Consider the following 12600-nt stretch of genomic DNA (forward strand, 5'->3'; position numbering starts at 1 on the left):
CACTTCCCTAGATGGTTAAATCGATTGTAGAGTTCTGCGGAGTCCAAAGTGAAATGACGTAGCAGGCGTCATTCTCGAAAATTAGAAAATATTTGTGTTCGAAGTTTATTGTTTCCAAATGCAGTAACATTGATTACAACTTATATTTTCAGTTCATAATAAATAACAGTAAGTTGCTTTAGCATCGATAAAAAATATAAACATTTGATCTGCTGTACACAGTTCGACGCGATAACAAGGCTTTTCCCTACATTACCAACTCGTTCGCTTTCCGTTAGTGGAGTTATGAATAAGTTTAATATAATAAGCCCTCAATCGATAAGCACATAAATATACAAATCACACAAGTCTTTAAGTAGCTCTGTACAATAGGATTAATTTTTTGAATCACACTACACTGCTTTTATGTCTGTCTATTGTACAGCATGGATCCAATCCAGGGCACGCTTGATTCGACGAATCCGTGCGCGGGCCAAGAAGCTGGAAATCAACAGATACTCCGTGTAGGTTCGACGACCCATGGTTTCGTTATCGGGCTGCAGGCGACCTTCGCATAAGATTTTGGTGGTCAGGCTCAACAACCATTGGAGTATTTCGTTGCTGGAGGGATTGAATCCGGTTTTCATCCAAGACGAAGGGGACCACAGGAATAGCTGCATTACATTGGCTGCTACGTCTGGGCTCAGTCGCTGCGAAACGAGATAAAGAGTAATTATTGATTATAATAGTTTTATACAACGAGTTGGAAACATATATTCACAGCTCAAGTTGTTTCTATATTTAGGTAAATGTTTAGCAGGTTGAGAGTGAAAACTTGCAAAATCTAAAAACTACTGTTCGATTTCTACAAAAAAACGTCGCACCTTTGGTTCCGCTAGCGTAGCGGTCCTGTATTGTTTTTCAGATTCTGAAAAACGTGAAAAAGGTCAACAATAGGAAGCAATCAGTGCAGTACTAGATTGAAAGTAGTGAGCTGGATTTTTGTATTTATAGGTATTATTTATTTCTTGCAACTTCAACAACACAGTTACCCAAACTTTTGCTCAAACAGCATCAAATTAGGCAAGAAATCATATAACCCACGCTGTTTGCACCATTTCATTGCAGAAACGGAGAACTGATCATCTCACCATACAAAAATCCAGCTCACTACTTTCAATCTAGTACTTCACTGATTGCTTCCTATTGATGAATGGGCCTTCTTTATGAATTCGGCTGCAACACCTACCATTTTACTAATTGTTTTATTGAATAACATCTTCAACTTCACACTCAGTCGAGCTCGGCTAATTTCCATTCTTTTGCCGAGATTCGCACAGCCGTGCGCTCGGCAGTCGAAATTTAACTGAGATATCAGCAAAAAATCAAGTTTATTCATAGCAGCACCCATGGGTACCGCTACCATCAAACATTAAACGTCAAGCGTTTAGCCGAGATTTCAGCAAATGAACTTCAACCGAGATCCGCACAGCCGATCTCGGCATTCTGTTTTAAGTGTGTACGCTCAGTGATGGACTTGATTGGTCATGGAAGTCTTTGTGTCGCCTGAGTCTAAAAATCGTGGTACAATTTGTAATCATTGCAAAAAGCGTGTAAATGTTCACTCTAAATGTTCAAGGGACTATTACAGTTTGCGAAAGGGCTCGTTCAAATATTACGTAACACAAAGGGGGGAGGGAGCGGGTCTAGAACTGTGTTACGCTTCATACAAAATTTAAAATTTTCCCATACAAAAGTTGTTACGTGGGGGAGGGAGGGGGTCTGAAATTGTCAAGTTTTGCGTTACGTAATATTTGAATGAACCCAAATCGAAACTCGTTGTATTGTCGCGCTTATCTTTTATTAGAGTCCTGCGGCGGTCGTACGCTCGCAAGGCATACCGCCGCATGACAGTCGCAAGGCAAAACAAAAGAAAAAGTGTTCCCGCCAAAAACAAAAGCACGTGGATTTCGCGAAGTGACAGATGTTTTTGAATGTATTTGTGACAAACGGCAAGAGTGGCTCAGTGGAATGAGTGTTCTTGCTGTCAAACCCCATATAATGGAATTATATACTTTTAAATCTGGTGACGCTGTTATGGTTAGTGACTGTCGCGCTAATATCAGAAGCCAGAGGCAGATAATCGCCATATTCTGATTTTTCTTGAGAGGCATAATATCACGTAGAGAAGGTTGAAAAGGACACTAGTTATGATTTTAAACGGTCAGGCGGGCATGACAGTTCAGGTGAATAAACAGGTGAAATGTAGTGTTTGATGATTTATACCCAGAGCCGTAGCGTGGTTCCACGGCGCCCTTGGCAAGCATCCTGATTTGCGCCCCATAGTAATGTCTATTGTTTTCATTTTTATAAAATGTCTTCAAAAGTTGTTTTGTTTTGATATTTTGGTGACTTTTTTTGAGAAATTTCCATATTGATTTCATATTTGTTTCGAATTTCCATTAAAAATTGTTTTGAAAGCATTGTAATTAATTTGTTGTATTTTCAACGTTATATTTTTTGAGATATTTAGACATTCATCTGTTTATTTCTACCTGTTTTACATGTTTTATTAGGAATTCATTCAGTTATTTATATCTCTTTTCAACACAACTTCAATAGCTTTTAATAGTTTGAATCTTGTTAAAAACACCATACCATACCTTCCAGCCTTTTCCCAATTTGGCGCCCCTCTGAGGCTGGCGCCCTTGGCGGGGGCCAACCTGGCCAACCCCACGCTACGGCTCTGTTTATACCATTACCAAAATTAATGAACCGTGCATAATAAAGGTAAAGGTGCAAAACTGTATGCTAAAAATGGAAATTGATTCAGAGTCAGCTGTTTCCGTGATCAGTGAGGCTGACTGTAAGAAATTTGACAACACTATTCCAATACGCAGCTTGATGGAGCACGCTTGAGGATTACAGGAGAAATTTCTGTACAGGTTGAATTGAACGGTTCGATAGTGTTGAGAACCACTGGATTGGCTCTCATGCTCTCGTCGGTCTGCGTGCTGGCCGATAGCATTTCGTTATGCCTCGATCGATGCACAATCGCAGATTTTAATTTAGAAGTAATGTAGTCGCCGTGTCGTAAATACGTGTCGTCTTGTAAATGTTTTAATGTGTTATTTCGCTACGCCTGGGAGTTTAAATAGACTATCATGTCTCCCGGCCATCCCGAACTCCAGGACGTAACAGTGGCGACGAGAAATCCGTGTGTGCAGTGAGAACCCCCGACACGTTAACTTTTCCGCGAAGAAGATGGGCGGCGGCAACACGATGGACTTCGGGCGGAGTGAACAAGCCCAGTGCCAGCATTCAGCGTCAATGGCTGGACAGGATCTGCACCAGCGTCAGGTGGATCAGCTGCTGTATTTGCTATTCTCATCATTGCCCGTGGAAATGCGTTCTCAGCAGCAGCACCAGTTCAAAAATAAACCCTCGCATCAAACCCCAGCTGGAATCAATGAATGGCCCATTGATTCGCTACCATATGATGGGCAGTCAGCGGTGCAAGCACCACCGCCGCCATCATTGTCAGCCGGTTTCCACTCGATCGAAAAGAATACCTCGATGGGCAGTTTCGGCAGATGCGAGAAGCCAGCGAGAAATACTACAGCAGTATGAATCGGATGCTCCAGTACCAGGCTTTTGTGGAGCGAATGGAAACAGTCAACCAGCAAATGCAGTCGATGTTTTCTCTATGTTGGGGGTCTAGAAGACCACAGCCAACATACGAGTCTTCTCCGGTCAGCATGCAGCAGCAGGGAACGCATCTAAACGTTATCGATACAACGGCGGCGGGGATAATTGAATTGCAACCGCGGTAGCCACAAATGGATGAGCTGATTGTTCCAGTATCGACGCTTCATTGTGAGGAACAACAGCAGCAGCAGAAGCAAGAAATAAAAAAAAAAAACTATTGCCATACCTGCACTACTCGATGGCAGTAGTGAAGCTTTCGAACACGCTCAGCAAAACGAGTGTGTAGCAGAGGTGTTCAAGTCGTTCGTTGTAAGATCACTTCGGGAAGAAATCATTATCTCCGATAAGTGCCCACCGATCAGAGTCAAGTCGGATCCAAAGTTCGCCCAATATTTTGTGGATTGACATCGGCATCGGATGGATTTGGCACGTGGACGTGCCTCAGTATTTAGTGACGTCTTCGAGTGGATGATAAACCAAGGTGGAATCAAGCTCCGATCTTCCGTACATGAGTCTCCGTCAACTTGATCACCGAAATCGCTAGCAACAACGTCCACCATCATCGCTCTTCCTGCGCCAGAAGACCGCTGTAATGGTTTATCGCCAGACCAACTATGTAGAGGGGGAGATGTTGAGAACCACTGGATTGGCTCTTATGCTCTCTTCGTACTGCATGCTCGCCGATAGCCTTTCGTTATGCCTCGGTCGATGCACAATCGCAGAGATTAATTTAGAAGTAATGTAGTCGCCGTGTCCGACGGTGTCGTAAATACGTGTCGTCTTGTAAATGTAATTTTTATGTAAATAAAATTATGTTTTAATGTGTTATTTCGCTACGCCTGGGTGTTTAAATAGACTATCATGTCTCCCGGCCACCCCGAACTCCAGGACGTAACAGATAGCGACATTCGTGCATTTGTTTTGTTCGTGTTCGTATACCTAGTTAAGTAATACCATACACTCAGTTTGTTGAGCGCTGCAAGCCAGCAGGGATGATCTTCTCATTTACACCCGTAGAACCCGTGAATGGCCGTTGTGAAAGTATCACCAAAAGCACTAATACATATTACCTATTCTATATTTTCATGTATCTCAACTTTAACAACTCAATGCCACGAGGACCAAAGGCCTAAGCAACACAACATTGAATAATATCAATGTACCGTATAGATGGAACCTACACGGATCACGCAAGTATTAAGTACAAAATGCACATTGATTACCATTAAAACAACATAAAGGTAAATAACGTTGACCATTTAATTAACAACATATTCTTTCCACAGTTCAATACACAATGTCCCACCTTTTCCAATTCATTAGGTCACACAAAATTTCAATGCCAACGCCTACTCCCAAATCCCAAATGGACGATAATTAAAACTTTTAATCTGCACATTAAGGTGGCCCACACATATATGAAAAACAAAAACATAAAAATGCCAAGTCTTACCTCCTAAATCAGTTGTTTTGCACTCCCAAAAGCTACGTTCAAAACGCTTGAAGTTTGTATGGAAAACATGGCCAAATGTATGCAGAAATTTTAAGTTTTCGAATTTAGCCGCCAGGTGGCGCTGTAATCGTTCAATAATCCAATACATGTAAAGGAATAATAAAATCTCAATGCTTTGCCTCACTTTGCCTAGGGTATAACTTTTTTCACAGCCATCGGATCACTTTGTCTGCGACAAAGTTCTTTGGTATACAGTCAACTACAATAATACAGAAGGGTTCATATATTGATCGCTTACAGCGTCACCTAGCGGCAAAATTCAAAAACTTTAAATTTCTGCATGCATTTGGCCATATTTTCCCATACACGCAGAAAAAAGCATGGTAAAATCAAAATAATTTCAGGTAAACTCAAATAAATTGTCAATTTGTTCTGGCAACAAAAATAAAACCGTTTGGAGCAAATCGAACGTCACATTTGAAGCAAATTCAATCCATTTTGAAACAAACATGCATCTTCTGACAGGTTATGTTAGAAACAAATGTAATTTTTTTTCTTTTTTTTGTGGCAGGTCAGCCCTACGGAAATATTTGTTTTCCAATTAAATTTAAGTCATTTCCTTCTCTAGGAAAACCCACTTCCCACGTGGCACTTACAATGTCAACATCGTGTAGATAACATACGCTCCCGAAATCAATGGGATTTCGTGGAAACTTTTGGTGAAACTTGACTTTTTTTGCAAGAGGAAATCTTGTTTGGTGCTGCAGCTGGAACTTGAGAGTTTTGTTTATGTTTTCGACGGCGGAACGGGGGGTTCTTCAATAGGTATTGTAGAAATCAATATGTAATTGAGTTAGTTTTAAAAATTAATATATTAGTTTTAAATATTTTATCAGTTTACCGAATAAACGTGAATATTTTTGTTTCAAACAAACGAAATTTTTGTCTCCGTGTACAAAATTCAAGCGTTCTGAGCGACCCCTTAGGCTTAAGCGATTTTGCTCAAATTTTGAACGTAGCTTCTGGGAGTCCAAAACAACTGATTTAGGAGGTAAGACTTGACATTTTTAGAAATTTTTGTTTTTCGTATGGGCCACCCTAATTTTTGAAATTATATTACAATTTCTTTAACATTTTCACATCTTATATTTGAAATGTTGTCGTTTCATAAATAAATTCTAATATGTTTCGAATGCCTACAATGGTACTTATGTTTAGTAATTTTTGGTTTCATTTAAATTTTCAAAATCATTCAAAATACTTATATTGGAAAGTAAAATGTAGGATATGTAGTGTTGACAGTTTCAAATCATCACTTAGATGCATTTTTGACATCTATGTAGATTAACATAACGAAAACTAATTTTCTTTGACTAGCTGGACAACCAGATTTATGTATGACAAAATAGACATTTTGACGTTTTAATGTTGGTATCACTTGAAGGACTAGAGATTATGACATACATCTATGGAAAATAAGAACCGATATGCTCGTGGACGCAGGACGGATCGCGGATCGCAAAAAATAAAATAACAAACATAACCATCTGACATAACTTAGATTGATGTATAACATGACACGACATTACATATATCGAGCAACATGAGACAAGAAACTAAAAAAGCCTTGACCATGCCAGAGAAAATAGGTAGAGAAGCGAAGAGTGAACAGCCGCCTGAATGGCAACACTTTTTCTGTTATGATTTCATCGCTCGGATGTTGGCAACTGCCCCAAAGCAGATTAATCCACCCATCGAAGGTAGTGCCTATCTCATATACTGCATCAGAACATGATTTATGCTGTTGTTTTATTAACTAGGAATTATGAAACTGATACTCCAAAATGGAACAATTTTCATTAATTCAAGAAATCAATGTTATTTATACTGTTATCCATGATATTTAGAAACTTTGGTGAAAATATGTTTCAAATGATTGCAATACTTATCTACACTTATGCGGTAATCGTCAAGGTTTGTTGATTTTGCTCGATAGGATACCAGTTTGACGGTTCGATAAGGTATTTTTTGGCTTCACACTCTTCGCTTCTCTACCTATTTTCTCTGGACCATGCGACAACAATGCATGGACAACAACACAAAACCAAAAAAAAAGACAATTAAAAACCGTGTAACTAGAACACGACATAAGCAAATCCTTCACTTGAAGACTGACTGACCAATTGAAAATTTCCCAACCTTCTACCGTAACTTTCTAAGTCAGTATGCAACAGTGTCTTAATGGATAACAGTATCCGCGTACGGCTAGCAAACTGCTTCTGAAAGATTACGTACTCTTTTCTATCTTCAGGTCTAGTGTAGAGGTTTCAACTCTATTCAGAGTGCAGCTAGAAACCTAGTAAAAAAAAAAATACAGGGTGAAAATGGATTTCCCTATTTGTACTCGAAGCACCCCCTGGATCAGTTTGGTCGAAGCACGAAGGTACTCTATGCTCAAGGAAGTCAATAAGATTTCCATAACGAAATGGTTCAGTACCGATCGGGAATCAAACCAGTCAGCCTAAGCATGGCCTTGCTGAATACCCGCGCGTTTACTGCTCCGGCTATATGTGCTGTACATATTCTAGTTCTTCTTACCTCATTTGGATTCCTGTGCAGCATATTTTCCACCAATTTCTGCACTACCTGCGGTACATTCTCGTTCATGGATGGAAGCTGATCATCCTTATAAGATACATTTTTCAACGTGCTGGGATCGTTCTGAATAAAAAAAAACAAAACCCGAGTTAACATATTCGCAAGTAAATAATAAACAACATGCTACCTTTCCACCGTAAAACGGATTTTTTAAACCGAAAATTTCGTAAGCAATAGCTCCACACGCCCAGAGATCCGCTTTGGTGTAGTTCAGCACGGAAAACGTTCCCGGTTGCTTGTTGATAATTTCCGGTGCCATCAAGGCAGTATTACCCCCTTTATCGATCTCCCCGGACGAGTAAGGCAATTGCAGACCGTAGGATTTGTCGGCAATGCAGCACCCAAAGTCTGACAACACCAAGTTCGGCGGCATGTTCGGTCGTATCTCGATCAAGATGTTATCACTCTTCAGGTCACGATGGGCCACCCCGTAACGATTAAGGTGGGCGACCGCTTCCAACAATTGTGCAAATAGTAGAATTCGCGTTCGAAGATCGAGCGTAGTAGTTTGGGTCAAATAATCGTGCAGGCTACAATTGTAGCGTTTCATCAGCAGGAAGAGGCTCATGTTGCGTCCGTATCCGTGGGGATTTATACGAGGGGGTAGTGCCATCGGGTAGAGCGAAGAAGACATGTGCAAATCCGGAATTTGATCACAGAACACACCGTACATTTCGACTACGTTCGGGTGCGGAGGGAGGAAAGCCGTTCGTTCGATGAGCCTGAAATAATAATACAATAAAAGTCTGTAAGTAGGAGAGATCCTATTTAGCATAACAATAGTTTGGCACAATGACCATTTGTCTTTGTACCGTAATGGCCGTTCTTATAGCAAATATTGAATTTGGTTCGTTCCACCCAATAAGCCAATGGTACTTACGATTTTTCCCAGCTGTCAACTTCCGTTGCATTCCGCCTTTTGGCCGGAACTGTCTCCTTGTACATGGCCTTCAAAATAGCCATTGCATTACTTTGAATATCGTAATTGAACATCATTTTAAGGGCCAATGGGTAATCCTCCATAGTGGCGTCCATGTTGTATTCATGAAGCTATAACGATAAAATTTGTTCATTTTGAATGTATATTTGTAATTGGATGCTTCGTGTACATACCGTAGCCACTAGGTCGCTATCGCCCGACTGTACATACAAATACTCATCAACCGCATCAGATAACAGCCGGGATCGTCGGCTCGCCATGCTTTCGCTATCAAACCGGACCCGACCTCGTTTCTTTTCTCGGTTTCTCTGCGTCTCGACCTTCGGTTCGTTATCCTGTCCGGCAGCTTGTCTGAGACCGTCTATAGCCATATCCCGTAGATTCCGCTGTAAGGGAGCAACAGTATTATACCGAGGGCTCTCTCGTAGACCGCTTCTATGCAAATTGTCCACACTGCCTCCGAAATCATGGACGAATCGTCCCATGTTCTGCGTTGGGGACAGAAGTTGTTCCGTTTCGGCATTCAAATCGATGGGTTCAGCTGGTTCACATGGAACGTTTGTGTTACTATTGCTGGATTCGGTTTCCTCTTTGAGTGCTGCGGCGTACACCACTGCCGAGCATCCTTTGGCCAGAGGTGGTCCGATGTTCAGAGTATCCAGACCAAGCTCTTCGTCCAGGCGTTTTTCTATCTCTTGCTCCCCCGCTTTGGTTTGGAATTTAGATACTGCGTTCTAAAATGAAATAAAATTTAAAAAGAGCATTTATGAATATTGGACAGCGTTCAAAAAACACAGTAAACGCAGAATTATAACTGGAAGTATCAGAAGAAGATTGCCATCACTCAGCAACGACGCATTGATTGGATGATCACTTTTTCCTCGTCAACTAGTGCACAAAGTGACATGGGTCTCCCGTGATGGTTCCGCGGAAAATAAAATTGACTACATCTGTATCAGCCGAAAATGGAGACGGAGTCCTTTTGATAAATAGGGCAAATAACATGCTGACCTTTATAAAACGCTTTGCCATAACTTCAATGATCCTTGTTGCCTATGTCAGATCAATATTAGAACATTGCAGCATGGTTTAGTCGCCTCATACTACTACTACCCACAATGATAGAATGAGCCATTTTAACCCTTTATAAGGCAGTCTTCCGTCGTCTGTCCCCTAAAACGAATGAGTTCGTGGGAAGCTATCAGGCTGGCTTCATCGACGGCCGGTCGACAACGGGCCAGATCTTTACCGTACGGCAAATCCTCCAGAAATGCCGTGAATACCAGGTCCCAACGCAACACCTGTTCATCGTCTTCAAAGCGGCATACGACAGTATCGACCGCGCAGAGCTATGGAGAATCATGGACGAAAACGGCTTTCCTGGGAAGCTGACTAGACTGATTAAAGCAACGATGGACGGTGTGCAAAACTGCGTAAGGGTTTCGGGTGAACTATCTAGTTCATTCGAATCTCTCCGGGGACTGCGACAAGGTGATGGACTCTCATGCCTACTCTTCAACATCGCTCTGGAAGGTGTGATGCGACGAGCCGGGCTCAACAGCCGGGGAACGATTTTCACAAAATCCGGTAAATTTGTGTGCTTTGCGGACGACATGGACATTATTGCCAGAACATTTGGAACGGTGGCAGAGCTGTACACCCGCCTGAAACGCGAAGCAGCAAAGGTCGGACTGGTGGTGAATGCCTCAAAAACAAAGTACATGCTGATAGGCGGAACCGAACACGACCGGATCCGTCTGGGTAGTAATGTTACGATAGACGGGGGATTCTTTCGAGGTGGTGGAGGAATTCGTCTACCTCGGATCCTTATTGCCGGCTGACAACAACGTGAGCCGTGAAACTCGGAGGCGCATCATCAGCGAAAGTCGGGCCTACTACGGGCTCCAGAAGAAACTGCCGTCGAAAAAGATTAACCCACGCACCAAATGCACCATGTACAAAACGCTAATAAGACCGGTAATCCTCTACGGGCACGAGACATGGACCATGCTCGAGGAGGACCTGCAAGCACTCGGAGTTTTCGAGCGACGCGTGCTAAGAACGATCTTCGGTGGTGTGCAGGAGTACGGTGTGTGGCGGAGAAGAATGAACCACGAGCTCGCTGCACTTTACGGCGAACCCAGCATCCAGAAGGTGGCCAAAGCCGGAAGGATACGGTGGGCAGGGCATGTTGCAAGAATGGCGGACAACAACCCTGCAAAGCTGGTGTTTGCAACTGATCCGGTTGGCACAAGAAGGCGTGGAGCGCAGAGAGCACGATGGGCGGACCAGGTGGAGCGTGACTTGGCGAGCATCGGGCGCGACCGAGGATGAAGAGCGGCAGCCACGAACCGTGTATTATGGAGAAATATTGTTGATTCAGTTTTATCTTGAATTTGATGTAATACTAAATAAATGAAAAATGAAGGCAGTGGTAACTATAACACTGTTTGTATTATTTTCTATTTTATAACAATTTATTTCGAACTTCTTTTTTGGTATAGGCTAATCCAGATGACCCCCAATTGTAGAGGCGCTGAGTGAGATAAGGTGAAAATCGTTTGTTTACATCAAAAATTCATTTATTTTGTTTTCAAAATTAACTCATATTTTGCCTTGGTGGTTGCTATTTTCCATTGGTAATGGCTTCTATTATCATCAATCTCGATGCCCACGGCGACAGACACCGGAATGGCCAGCTAACAAAAAATCCGGAAGATTGCCCGCCGGAGGCATAGCAAGAGCTCCTCAAATTAATCACATAAGTTGTTCGTAAGTACCTACCGGATCTAAGCGCATCTGAAAAAGAATTAGATTTTCTTTTCAAAAAGTGCTCGTTTGTTTCTCTACGATGCGGAATTGGATATGAAAAAGTGAAAAAAGTGCAGTTTGCCTATGCTGCGCAATGGCAAATTTTGGCGGAGCCCCTCTTTTCATAGGTTTCTCATTCCTGCCACCAGATGCGGAGGGATCGTTAGCTTCCGTTGGAGTTGCCTATACGCAAAATTGGAATTACACAACGCCTGGTATTTTTTTGGTACTAAACAAAGCTTAAACAACAATTAGCTTCTTTAGCGGTGTTGAGATAATTCCATAGCTGTCAAAAAGCGATTTCAAAAAATCTCTTTGAAATTGATTTTTGGTACCAAAATAAAGTTCAAAAAATCTGAAAAAAAATCATGGTGGCTTAGAAAAAGGTGCTCTTTCGTAAAAAAAAAACTAAAAATCAATACATTTTTCAAAATTTTAAAACCCAATTTGGGAGCTGTTTTTAGTCTCAAAAATTGCTAAATTTTACCACGTGAAGAAATTTAGCTCAAACTTATTGTAAAACTGTCGATTTGGTAGATATTTTAGGAAATAATCAAATTATGGGTTGACATGAGCTGAACTACGTAGTTTATATTATGGGTTGAGCCGTAATCCGCTCTAAAATATCTTTTCCGGCTTTTATTGCCACCTCAAAAGCTCGTTTTTGGGCTTAACGGGTAGTGGCAACTATATTGCCACCTAGATTTTTGAGATTTCCTTTCAAACAAAAATTCCATAATTTCCATAATATTATGCGTTGACAACTCTTCTAGTTTTATCGGCCTTGTGGTAACGATCCTGGAGGGTCAAGTGCAATAACACGCGCGCTGCGAAGCGGAGTGAACTGTTCGATCGTATGGCAGGAGATAGACTGATCGCATGCGCCACGAAGCACACCGACCAACATCTATCGGGCGCGCACGAGGCACACGAAGGGAAACGAATATTAATTGATACTCTACCACATCCCCTTTTTCCTATAAAAAAAGGATATTCTTTTTCATAATTGTTTTTTTTACTCCATAGTACTTACTGGTGATCAAATTAAGTA

The 12600-nt window shown here is 41.6% G+C and overlaps 1 protein-coding gene across 1 annotated transcript in view; it reads right to left on the bottom strand.

Annotated features, from left to right (window-relative positions):
• Positions 1 to 124: 124 nt before the first annotated feature.
• The window catches only part of LOC109404477 (serine/threonine-protein kinase Pink1, mitochondrial), a 40412-nt gene continuing 27936 nt past the window's right edge, over positions 125 to 12600 (bottom strand). Inside the window, exons 4-8 of the mRNA XM_029863180.2 lie at positions 8912 to 9472; positions 8679 to 8848; positions 7926 to 8520; positions 7739 to 7861; positions 125 to 689 (exon numbers count right to left, since the gene is read on the bottom strand). Of these exons, the coding sequence (XP_029719040.2) occupies positions 414 to 689; positions 7739 to 7861; positions 7926 to 8520; positions 8679 to 8848; positions 8912 to 9472 (1725 nt within the window). The 3' untranslated portion in view covers positions 125 to 413. The remainder of the gene's footprint in view (positions 690 to 7738; positions 7862 to 7925; positions 8521 to 8678; positions 8849 to 8911; positions 9473 to 12600) is intronic.

This window comes from Aedes albopictus, chromosome 3 (assembly GCF_035046485.1).
Source record: "Aedes albopictus strain Foshan chromosome 3, AalbF5, whole genome shotgun sequence".
In the NCBI taxonomy this organism is placed as follows: Eukaryota; Metazoa; Arthropoda; class Insecta; order Diptera; family Culicidae; genus Aedes; species Aedes albopictus.